At 43.8% G+C, this 12,701-nt stretch overlaps 1 protein-coding gene across 1 annotated transcript; it reads right to left on the bottom strand.

Annotated features, from left to right (window-relative positions):
- Nucleotides 1-8,623: 8,623 nt before the first annotated feature.
- Nucleotides 8,624-9,640, bottom strand: LOC106403455. The gene is made up of 2 exons (XM_013844282.1): nucleotides 9,188-9,640; nucleotides 8,624-9,130 (listed from the first exon to the last, which is right to left on the bottom strand). Exons 1-2 carry the CDS (start codon nucleotides 9,638-9,640, stop codon nucleotides 8,624-8,626), a joined length of 960 nt encoding a protein of 319 aa, XP_013699736.1.
- Nucleotides 9,641-12,701: the final 3,061 nt, after the last annotated feature.

The raw sequence follows: 12,701 nt of genomic DNA, 5'->3' as shown, positions 1-12,701 counted from the left end.
AGGGTTTTTCAGTTAAGTTGTTGTCATATTCATGGTTAAGGTTGTTGTTAAATTAATGTTGATTTGAAGATTACTTAGATTGATGCGAGAGTCGAAATTCTCATGTTTTCTTCTGTGTTCAATGTTAAGCCTTCATGTTTGATGTTATAATTCTGTACGTAATGTTGTTAATCAAAAGTAAAATTTGAAGCTTAATCGTTGTCCTGTACACCAGTAGTCCAGTAGTCATGTACACTTTAGTTGATTGCAACTGTTAATGTGAATGCTGAATACATGTGTACCTGGATAATCGTGTACCCCAACATCCTTGTACAGCAATTACGAACAACTAAGTAATTACTCTAACCCTTACTCTCAACCAAACTACTTTAACTCAAACCTTTACTCTAACCTTTAGTTTGAACTAAATGCCATAAAGTGGTGGTTCATCCTTTAGTTTGAACTAAATGCCATAAAGTGGTGTTTCGCTGAAGTAAATGCTTGAAGTATAACTACACCAAGATTCATGGTTACAGCATATGTTTAAGTGTACAGACATCATAAATGTTCCACCTACAACATATGTTTAATAGTATATGTACACCATGAAGGTGTACTATAACTAAATGAAAAAAACCCATCAACTCAAGCGTGGTCTTAAAGGCTTATGACATCACATATAGTGTGACTTCACATATAGCGGGGCATTAAATATTTGAGGAACAGGGTTAGATTTGAAGGGTTAGTGGAATAATTACTTTTGTATTAAATTCACATGACTTCGAATAATAATTTCTCTACGTAGTTTCTCAAATGTTAGTGGAATAATTATTTGTGTATTAGTGGAATAATTACTTTTGTATTAAATTCACCCTTTGTAGTTTCTCTATTTAATATACCTTTGTGTGTTCAATAAACTCATTGGACAACAAAAAACCTCAAAATCCCCCTACAGTTGAGAAGAATATGAGTAATCCACAACTCCAATATCTTCCTGACGAAATCATGTCAAGAATAGTTGAGCTTGTTGGACAGGAATCAGCATGGTATCTTGGAGCTTTCATGCGGGCAGAGAAACGCGGATACGAACTTGTCCATCAACCATCCATCTTAAAGACGTGCAACGTGACTCCTATGGTCAACAAATCTCCTTGTGAATTCAGCATTTATGGTAAGTTTCGCGATTTTTTCGTAAAGTGTGTTGATGCTGGCAACATAGACGCTGTGTACTATGAAGAACTAAACTGATCAATAGTTTCCGGGGTTGACCAGGGAATCAAAGTCCTAGAGGCAAATGTTCCTACGCAAGGATTATCATCCTTAGTTGTCGGGATATTATATGTATGGCTAGGTGAAGATATTGAAGCCAACAATGTGTTTTAGCAATTTGCAGTGAATCACGTTGACCTTGAGTCCGACGCCATATATGAGATGGGAGATGAGCTAGAGTCTAGATTGATTCAATTCCATGCTCCATTTTTAACACATACGGTCCAACCTTAAAATTTCCGGATGATAACGTTATCAACACTCCAACTTGCCTCTATGGCCACACATACGATGTGGAATATGAAGAAGGCTGCAAATACTGCAAGCTATTTTGGCTGTGTCTCAAAATTGCGAACTTGCTGTAAAACGAAAGGTAATTATATTATCGATGTGGAGTAAAAGTTGCAGCACAACAAATTATGTTGTCTATTTTAAATAATATTTCGGAACATAATTTTAATTATTATCGGAAGTTATCTTATATAAATTGGTATTCTTTCAGCAAATCCATTTTGTGAAATTTGAGTTTTATATTATAAGTATTTTCGTAACACTGTATGTACACCCCGGGCACGTACACCCTTTGTAGGTGTACTACACCCCAGTGTACCTACATAATGTGTATGTGTACGTACACCCCGGGCACGTACACCCTGTGGAGGTGTACACATGGTAAAACATTGCACACCTTCTATATGGTCTTCCCAATAAAAGAAAGGTGTACACATGCCAAAGCTGCTCAATTTCTTAACTTATAATAATTCCTTAAAAAGAATATATAAAAGAATATTAAAGCTTCATAAAAGCCGAATGCAATACATGTTCTTCGATAAACCATGAAATATGTTTTTCTAGAATATATAAGCTTCGCTAGCAAACAAACGACTAACTCTTATTGGCAAGCATCAAAGTCTGGAAAACCCGTACAGGGCTTAAAGTCGCGTAGAAAAAGAGAGGCCTCTTTGATCCAGAAGAAGCGATTACACATGTCTTCAGCCTTGCTGTCCTCAATGTACGCACGCACCCTACCCTGTCCCAAAAGAGGAGAGAAAAGGCAACTGTAGAGCAATGGAACGACGGTTGATGTGAACACGTCATCCTTTTTTACGAACGCTTCGTTATGCGCCCAGTTCCAACCCGGGCGGTAGGTTCTAACAACCTTTCCTATTTTACCAACAGATTCTTTTGTGAAACGAGAGAAGTACTCCTCATCCTCCCAAAATATTTTGCAAGTCATGGCATAAGTATACAACGCTCGCTCGAATCCTGCATCAGCTGCTCTCTTTATCGAAGGAAGTCCTTCTTGGTGACGATCTAGCCTGAAGAAATACTCTACACCCTTGATGTAAAGAGTACTTGGGTTTCCCTCCTCGAAGCATCTTCTCAACAACTTATAATACATGCTGAGGTACCAAGGATAGTTATACAAATCAAACGAAGCATACACTCCACGACCGTCTGCCAATGCACGCATTGACTTACAACTAGATCAGAGTCTATATAGATCTACGAAGAAGTCATTTGCCACGCGTTGGACTACTAATGCTTGGACCTCCGTGGGGAGATCGAGAATTCAGAATTCTGGCATTATAGGGTCAGAATAATTTTTGTGTGGTGTGCGGTTGTTTCCAAATCTCTGTTTTTATAAGGAGTGCAACCGTAAGTAACCGACACAAACCAAGCCCAACGGATGTCTATTTCCCATAGAGGTTTTCTCGAAGAGATGAATCATTTTCCAACCTTGGTGGTTTCCTGCGGGCTGGGAAATGCGGTTACGCACTTGTCCATGAACTGTTCGTCTTAAAGATGTGCGATGTTACAGAAATGGTCAGATTTGCCACCTGTCAAATCAACAATGGTGGTCAGTTTCGCGAGTTCTTCCTCAAGTGCGTTAATGCGGGCGACACAATGGCAATCTGCTATGCACGTCTCCACGCAGCAACAATCATAGGACTTTAAGAGAGTATTAAAATTTTTGAACCAAAATTGCCAAGGCATGGATTATCAACCTTAGTTGTGGCCATTTTCAATGTATGTATTGCTAGAGACAAGGAAGCCAGCCAAGTGTTTCAGTTGTTCGCAGCCCATCACGCTGACCTGCGGTCGGAGGACATTTTTGATATGGGAGACTCCATACAGTGGTTACTGGAAACGTTCAATGCACCGTTCCTTAACTCGTACGCTTCAGCCTTCAAATTTCCGGATGATGAGTTAATCAAGCCACCAAAATGCTTTTATGACCATGATTACACCGTTAGGGGTTGACAGTTCCTGCAGAAACTGCAAGCTCTATTGAATTTGTTCCAACGTTTGTTACATGCTGTAAAGATGCCTTACCAAGAAATTTTGGATTTGTTGCAAGCTCTATTGGATTTGTTGCAAGATCAATTGCCTTTGTTTCAATGTTTTGTGGGAACCAAAATTCGCACTGTCGATTTCCGTTTAAATTAGGAAAGTTAGGAAAACCCTAATTTCCCAGAGGTCTCGGATATCTGCTAAACCACACGCCAAGCAATCAGAACACGAAAGTAAAGACAAAAAGAAATAAGAAATCGTAAAAAAGAGCAACAGGTGTCTTATTCCGAATTCGCGTATGAGCGTTAAAACAAGGTAGAAGCCTCGGCTTTGAGAGCTGTCGGCGAGATTCCTAGTTCTAACAACCTAAGACTGCAAAACCTAGTTGAGTCGCATCTCGAAATAACAAAAACAGAAAGTTGCCTAAATGCTCTGAAAAAGTTCTCCCTTTCTGTCTCTCGCCTAGGACTCCTTATATACTCCCTCCAAGGTCGGTTTGAGCTTTTCCTTTCCTGCCCTTAAGCCGTCATAACTCAAAAATGGAGATATTCCATTTTTCCCGATCTTCATGATTATCCGCGGAAACTTAACATTTATCTGCGGAATTTTGACATTTATCCTTTCTTCCGGACTAAGTATAAACCGCCATAGTATCTATGGGCTTTTCCTTAAAAAATCGTAAGTGGGTTTCTAATCGCGTTTTAGACCTATCTGGGCCGTCTTTCGATTCGAAACGTTTATCACGATTTTTATCGATAAGAATGAACTTTCCGCGATTTTTATCGTAAAGTTTAAATGATAACTCCAATCGATGGGAGTGAGAAATGATATGACTGCAGTACATGGAGCAGGCATTGAGGAACATATGAGAATGCATGGATTTGGGTCGTATCCGTGGATCGATGTTCGAGACAGTTCGGTCGCTACGTAGTGACCGGGTCCGCGATGGATCGGTCGCTGCATAGCGACCAAACGAACAGCTTGGTCGGTCGCTACGTAGCGACCGACTCATTGCGGGTCGGTCGCTACGTAGCGGCCGACCGAGAGGCTTGGTCGGTCGCTACTCGTTGCGGGTCGGTCTCTACGTAGCGGCCGACTCGCTGCTGATCGGTCGCTACGTAGCGACCGACCGAGAGGCTTGGTCGGTCGCTACGTAGCGACCGACTCGTTGCGGGTCGGTCACTAGGTAGCGACCGACTCGTTGCGGGTCGGTCACTACGTAGCGACCGACTCGTTGTGGATCGGTCGCTACGTAGCGACCGACTCGTTCTCGGGTCGGTCTCTACGTAGCGACCGGCTTGTACGCGGGTCGGTCGTTACGTGGCGACCTTGTTTGCATCTTTTTCCGTTGTTTCATGAACGTGTTATTTAGTTTTGATGAATGAACCAAGATTGACACAATATTTCGCCGCAAAACTTTTCATAAAAGTAATCTTTACAAAGAATACTTTTCGTAAAAATGTTCATGTCAATTTTTACGGATATTTGGATGTTAACTTCGTCGTGTCCGTTTTTGACCCCAACAGTTAGCCCCCAGCCCGTTAGAATCATGGATTGCGACGAGATTCTAGCATGCTGTTTTGGCGAGTTAGGCAAAATAGGCACGTTGGACGAAGTTTATATCCGAACATTTGTAGACAAATAGTAACTTTTCATGCCTATAAGAAGAAGGGTAACTTTTCTCATAATTTTTCGCTCACTTATTTCATAAGAAGTTCCTTGAGAGAAAATTCCCTTTCCTTCCTCTTCTTTCTTCTCCTCTTTTCTTTTAAGTTTGAAAGATGTTTAGTAGGGAAAAGGTTTCGAAAAAAGGTACCTCCCGCGGTTCTTCGTCCGAAGAGGTTCATGACGAAATCCTCGTCCCGAAGGCCGAGTTCGCTCCCTACTCGATAGATCCTGCTGATGGTGAGGCGTACAGGATAGCGAGATATGGTGCGATTACTCGTCCTAGTGAGGAGTCGTTTCCTGTCATGAACCAGCGTCTGGTCGAACGAGGCGCACCGAGCAGAAGCACTGGTGAATTTCTCAAGACCATTCGAGCGTTCTGTCGGATTTCAGACGCGGTAGAGTTTCGAATTCCTTGTCGAGGGGAACGTACTGACAACCCCCCGGAGGGTTACTTTACTTGGTACGAATCATTCTTGGTGCGCTGCCGTTTGTGGTTTCCGATTCCTGAAATCATAGTCCGTGTGTTGGACCGTTTCGAGGTATCGATAAGCCAGCTGAATCCCACCAGCCTTAAGCATCTCATCGGCATCGTGATCCTGAGCTACGAGCATGGTCTCTCCCTTACCGCTGACCATTTTTAAGCGATCTTTAGGCTGCAACTTGTCTCGAAGCCGGACCTCTACCGGTTGGTCCCTCGGACATATATGACAGTGATTATGGGGTTCATTTCCAACTCTAACTCGTGGTCGAAGTTCTTCTTTTTCGTCCGTATAAACGCTGCATCTGTCAAAGAGAATTGCATCCCATTGTTTCGGAGCAAGCCGAATGGCAGTCCCTTCTTCAACCCGCTTCCCTCATTTCCCGAAGATGTGATCAAAGTGAGGGATTTCCTTAGGAATGGTCCGTTCTTCTGTACTTTCTTCACGCCAAGGAGACTTCGCAAGGCGTTGAGACTCATGCATCCTAACCTTGGAAAGGGGGTTCAAGCAAATAGTGATTCTGAGCCCGATGTTCTTGCTCCTCGCGATGTTCCCACGGAGGAGGCAAACGTGAGGTTCTCTAAGGGTAAATGCATTGATCTTGGGGACATAGAGTTTTCCGTGGATGACTTTATTATTCCAGGATGGGATCCAGACCTTGCTTTTGGTGATGGTAGTGGTTCGAGCGAGGCGCCTATCCCAGATTTTGACGACTTCTTTGGCTTACCCTCGAGTTTCGATCCTCCTCCGTCTGTGGTTGAAACGGGAAGGTCCAAGGTAGTCGCGGAAGGATCTCGCATAATCATTGGGGTCAGTCTCTCTCTTCTTTAGGAACTCTGCTGATAGGATCATGTGTTTTTCCTTTCTAAACGCGTTAGTTGTTTTTGCAGGGTCTGAACATGCTTGGCTCAGCTCTCGAGACGAGCCAGAGGGAGGCCATGGTCTATCGCTTCAAAGCAGAGAAAGTGGAGAAAGACCTTGCGCGTGTTCAGAACAAATTTTTAGAGCGAGATTCGAAACTTGCCAAGAATCATGCCAAGGCCATCTGTCAAGCGGAAAGGTGAGGTAGGAGAGAGATTGTCGAGATGATGAGAAACCGTGCTTCTCAATTCAAAGCCGAGTACGGAAACCTTAAGGAGGCTTATCCTTGGTGGGCGATTTTTGAGAGTGTCGTGGTTCAGTTGGTACACTCTGTAAGACGTAGAAAGACGACTTTGTTTTCGAGGATGAGATGGGAACCATGAAAGGTGGGATGAATGATCATGCCCATGCTGAGGCGCTTATTCCCCCGATTGATAGGAGGATTCAGGAATTTTGGGATCCTATCCCGGTTTCTCCCGATACGGAGGAGGTCGCGACCAAGGTTGCTGGTGACGACGAGGAAGTGAACTATCCCGCGGATGCATTCGGAGCTTCCTTGTCTGGGAATTTTAACTTTGATTCGTGAGTATCGAAGTTAGTATTTGTCGGGGAGCGATTTACCTCTTTTCTTGTGTTCATGGCCGAGTGTGGCCTTTATTATCTGTGTCTGGCCGAGTGTGGCCTTTATTATCTGTGTCTGGCCGAGTGTGGCCTTTACGTTGAGACTTTGTGTGGGCCTGTTTGGCCGCTTCGTTTTTATCGGGACTGGCCGTTGGTGGCTTTGAATCCCTACCGCTTTGCGGTTTTATATGATGAGTATTTATCCAAGTACTGTGTTCTGAGTATGTCTGAAATAAAGATGAGGTATCGTCTCATATTTACTTCTAATGAGACATTCAATCTGTCGGTTCGCTCGAGATGTGAATTTCCGTAAAAATCGTTTATTTACTTTTACGAAATTTTCATGAATGTTAAGATGTGGACGGAGAGACATGTTTTAAGATCTCGTATCACTTTTTAGATATCATGTCTTGAGATGTTAGAGACCAGTGTGCTGGGTTTATGGCAAGACTTGGTTTACTTTCGGTTTTAAGGTTTATGCGGTGACTAGCCGGCTATCGATTTTCCTGTTGCGATTTCAACCTGATTCGTACCGATTTAAAGTCCGCGATAGGTTCTCGGCTTATACGACTTGTATGGTATGAATCGAGCATCTCTCCCGAGAAAGTTTTTAAGCCAACTGGAAGTGCTTGACCAAAATTTCGGTTTTTTTATGTAGCGCGCTTTTATCCTTGTGTCGGATGTTTGAGGATCAGAATGATCAGGGTGCGTTTGTTAAGACGGCTGATGTGTTCGTCGGGGCCAATCGATGAGCAGGATGAAAATATTCGTTGAAATTTTATTGTCGCGTTTTGACAGTTGGTCGTATAGTTTCGATTCTAACTTTGGCGACGTCTCGCTGTTATTTCGAAGACTATACGTTTGTTTTAAGTTCTGAAAGGGTCTGCAAATGTTTTGCGATTTGGACCAGATACGGCCGTTAACAAGAATTTAATGTTTGTAGAGATTTTGAAGCGTAAGAGTTCATAACATGCGTATTGTAGTAAAAGTTTTAAAAAGCTCGAGTACAATAATGCATGTTTTAAAACGTGGGAGTATACGAGTATACATACCCACTCCCCCCCCCTTTTAGAGGGGGGGATAGCTTAACTCGTCTTTCGACGAGCTGCCTACGTACCCCCTTCGGAGATCAAGCCATCTCATAGTTCTATTTCGTGCCGCGAGTGTTTTTACTCGGCAGTTGGTGCTGTGTTGACCGCCTTAATCGTCGCGACTGTGGCAGGGTCGATTTCTTTGTCCAGGTTTTTCTTTTTCAGTTGAGTGGTAGCGTTGACTTCGGAATCAGGCTGAGTTTCAATGTCCGAGGTGTTTGCTTCAGCAGACGAAGTCGGCACGTCTTTCTTTGAAGTGTTTTCGGCCGAGGGTTGAGCTAACTTCGTGCGTTTGCGAGTTGCCATCGAGGTAGTTATGATCTGTCTTAACTTATGCTCTGGGAGAAAGCAAAGTCGCGACTATTTTTGACAACCCCAGATGGCTGCCACCCCGCTCTGGGTCGGGAATTTGACGCCCATGTGGTATGTAGACAGAACGGCTTTCATGGCATTCAGCCATGGGGTTCCCATGATCATATTATAGATGGCGGGATGATCGACTACCGCGAAGTTGACGATCTTGGTAACTTCCTTGGCCATGACCGGTTGCTGGATCGATCCGAGAGTCATTGACGTTTCGCCTAAAAAACTCGTCAATGGTTTCGGTGTTGGGGTAACTTCCCCGATTTCGATGTTCATCCTCTTGAGAGTATCGCGGAAGATAACATTAACCGTGCTCCCCGTGTCGATGAGGACTCTTGCGACCTCCAGATCTCGTATGATGAGATCTATGACGAGCGGATCGCAGTGGGGTTGATCGATTCCGCCGGCTTCCTCTTCAGTGAAGGTTATTGAGTCACTTTGACCATCTCGGGGAGGGGACCATGTAGGCCAATTTGCGCTTGACTCGGCTTTTCGCTGGTAGGCCTTGATGGCCGAGATTGTATCATTGCAGTACTGTGATCCTCCGATGATCATGTTCACTCTGCGACGATTGTTATCGTTTCCTTTGTCATCCAATCTCCTTTCGCGTTTATCCCCCGCTTGACTTCTCCGAGGAGAATTTTCTGCGGGTGGATTTTTGTCGGTCTTTGGAGGACGATCGGTCTCAAGGATGAGATCTTTAACGCTGGTTACTTCGGAGAGCTCTCCGGCTAGTAGCTTTGCGGCCAACCTCGCCCCCAAGACTTTGCAGTTGGTCGTCGAGTGCCCTCGGGTCTGGTGGAACTCGCAGAAGGTGTTTTTGTCGTACCCTGGATAGCGAGTCCACGTATTGCCCGAGGTTCTGCCTTGTTCCGAGTTGATTTCGTAGTTATGCACACCTTGAAGCTCTTCCCCTTCGTAATGGACGTATTTATCGTTACGAGAGTTTTTCTTTCTGGTCTTTTGGTCTGCATCTTTCGAGGACGTTTTAGTCGGCTTATGTTTTTGCGACATAACTTTTGTTTCCTCTTTGATTATGATGTAGTCCGTTGCCATGTGAAGGGCGTCCTGGATCGTTTGCGGTTTGTCGAGGGTTATCCATTTTCTGAATTTCGACTTGTACCAGAGCGTTTTTCTTTGTGCGTCTATGGCCACCTTGTTGCTTATTCCGCTAACCCTTGACATAACCAGCTTGAATCGGCTTATGAACTCACGGAGAGGTTCGTCCTCCCTCTAGGATAGACTCCAGAGATCGACATCAGACGTTTCTCTATCTATGAACATAGAATATTTTTTGAGAAATTCCTATGCGAGCTGGCGGAAACTTCCGATGGAGTTTTGCTTAAGGCGGGCGAACCATTGGAGCGCCGCTCCTTCCAGATTTTCTACGAGCAGACGGCAGTAACCGGCGTCCTTTTCTCTCTCCTTCAGTCTGGCCCTTCCCATCGTGATATGGAAGGCTTGAAGGTGCGCTTTAGGATCGGCGGTACCATCATATTTTGGTACTTTGATTTTTCCCGGGTCAGATACCTTGGTATCCGAGATGCGAGCAGTGAAAGGTGTTTTCCGATCTCCCTCGAGTAATCTATCGATTTATATGGCTGCACTGGTACAATGATGGATCTGGGATTTTACGGCCCTTACTTCTACTGCAGTTTTAGTTATGTAATCGCGAAGGTCGCGAAAGTCCGATTTTTTGCCAGCAGATTTCCGAGATTGTCGGCGTTTGCTGCGAGTGATCTCGGTTTGTTTTTCGGCTAACTCTTCCTGTTCAACCCAGTCGAGGTTTTCATCCTCTTCCGTCATTGGTTTATCAAACGAAGAGTCTTCCCGACCCGATCGGCTTCTGGTTCTCCTTGGATGTATGTCAGCATCTTCTTCCGTATCGTTGGAGACGTCGTTGGAATCCAAGGCGACATGCTCGACTTCATCGACCTCTGTGTCCTTTGCGGGGGATGGAGGGTTTTTAGAGTTCCGTTTCTCAGCAGGGGATGTTTCGCTGGGATCTTGACCCCAAGGACGTTCCCGCGATGTTCCAGGCCTGTCGAGTGGGGTTGCGAAGTGGAGTTTTCTTCCGTGGATTTTCGTAGATCCGCGAGGGAGGACTGCACGGGTTCTTGCGGTTAAGGCTTCGACCTGTTTCGTCAAGGTGCCCATGAGCTTGTTATGTTCTCCTGACCTCTTTTCGTTGGCAGAGAACATCTTTTTGAACTCCTCGAGCGTCGCGGCGTTAGCTGTTGCGTTGGCTCCAGACACGGCTGCTACTGGAGTGTTTTGATCGTCGTTGCTTCCTCCGCTGAGAGGAGTCTGCATGTTGTTCGTGTTGTCAGTTGACATGTCTGATTGAGCGTGTTGTGGCTGAGAGTTAGATTGATCCGTACCCCTCTCCTTCTTGCGCAAACTGTCGGAACCGAAATTCGAACTGTCGATTTCCGGTTAAATTAGGAAAGTTAGGAAAAGTCTAATTTCTCAGAGGTCCCGGATATCTGCTAAACCACACGCCAAACAATCAAAACACGAAAGTAAAGACGAAAAGAAATAAGAAATCGTAAAAAAGAACAAGATGTGTCTTATTCCGAATTCGCGTATGAGCGTTACAACAAGGTAGAAGCCTCGGCTATGAGAGCTGTCGGTGAGATTCCTCGTATTAACAACCTAAGACTGCAAAACCTAGTTGAGTCGCAGCTCGAAATAACAAAAACGAAAAGTTGTCTAAATTCTCTAAGTGCTAAGTTTGCTCAGAAAAAGTTCCCCCTTTGTGCCTGTCGCCTAGGACTCCTTATATACTCCCTCCAAGGTCGGTTTGAGCTTTTCTCTTCCTGCCCTTACGCCGTCATAACTCGAAACTGGAGATATTCCATTTTTCCCCATCTTCATGATTATCCGCGGAAACTTAACTTTTATCTGCGGAATTTTGACATGTATCCTTTCTTGCGGACTAAGTATAAACCGCCATAGTATATATGGGCTTTTCATTAAAAAATCGTAAGTGGGTTTCTAATCGCGTTTTAGACCAATATGGACCGTCTTTCGATTCGTAACGTTTATCACGATTTTTATCGATAAGAATGAACTTTCCGCGATTTTTATCGTAAAGTTTAAATGATAACTCCTATCGATGGGAGTGAGAAATGATATGAATGCGGTACATGGAGCTTGCATTGAGGAACATACGAGAATGCACAGATTTGGGTCATATCCGTTGATCGATGTCCGAGACAGTTCGGTCTCTACGTAGCGACCGGGTCCGCGATGGATCGGTCGCTGCGTAGCGACCAGACTAACACCCAGACAAAACATTTGTGTGCGGTGCTCCTATCAGATTGGGAATCGACGACAAAGGAATGAGTTACTACGAATGCAAAGAATTTGAGGTGAGATATTCGTTCATAATCGTATATACATTTAATATCTTGAAGTGAGATATAAAGTTCAATATCTTCTATCCTTCAGGATCATGGGTTCCACATTCGTCATCGCTTTTTTGATGCTATTGAAGAAGAGTTGCAGGAGTTAAAGGACCAAGTTGCTGAGGAGGCCAAGAGTCGAAGGAAGATGGAAGATGAGATGAAGATATTGCGTGAAGAGATCAAAGAGCTTAAGGAATTACTTATGTATCGAGGGTGATGTGATCTTATCTAAATAAGACTAACTAGTAATGTTTTCTGATGAGTTACATGTTATTGTCCACCAAAATAATGTTGTCGTTTTCAATACTCGTTGTTGTGGTTTTCTATTTATGTTATTGTCCTTTTAAGGTTTCTAAGTGTGTCTGTAATATCTATGTAATATCCTCCTTCTTATTGCGAGAATACTGTTATGTTACTTTAACAAGTAGACTACAAAGGTGTACATACACCAAAGAAAGTACACCCATATATAAGGTGTACATATACTTAATGTACACCATATATAAGGTTGGCATATACATATAAGGTTCAATAGATAATAATTCGGTCCACAGTGAGGGAAACAAAAGATCTGATCCGTACAGAATGTTACATACCGAAGTACATACAACAAGTTGACAATAGAAGCAAACATATTAATAACACGAAACGGAGATAGATACATC

Source organism: Brassica napus, chromosome C6, assembly GCF_020379485.1.
Source record: "Brassica napus cultivar Da-Ae chromosome C6, Da-Ae, whole genome shotgun sequence".
NCBI lineage: Eukaryota > Viridiplantae > Streptophyta > Magnoliopsida > Brassicales > Brassicaceae > Brassica > Brassica napus.
This window is presented reverse-complemented; position numbering and strand designations above follow the sequence as displayed.

Excerpts from the sequence above, each read along its gene's own strand:
- LOC106403455 (XM_013844282.1), bottom strand. The coding sequence starts at position 9,640 with ATGTCGCAAAAACATAAGCCGACTAAAACGTCCTCGAAAGATGCAGAC. Across the intron at positions 9,131-9,187 it reads ACGATAACAATCGTCGCAGA|GCCTACCAGCGAAAAGCCGA; the intron begins GTGAACATGATC and ends TCGGCCATCAAG.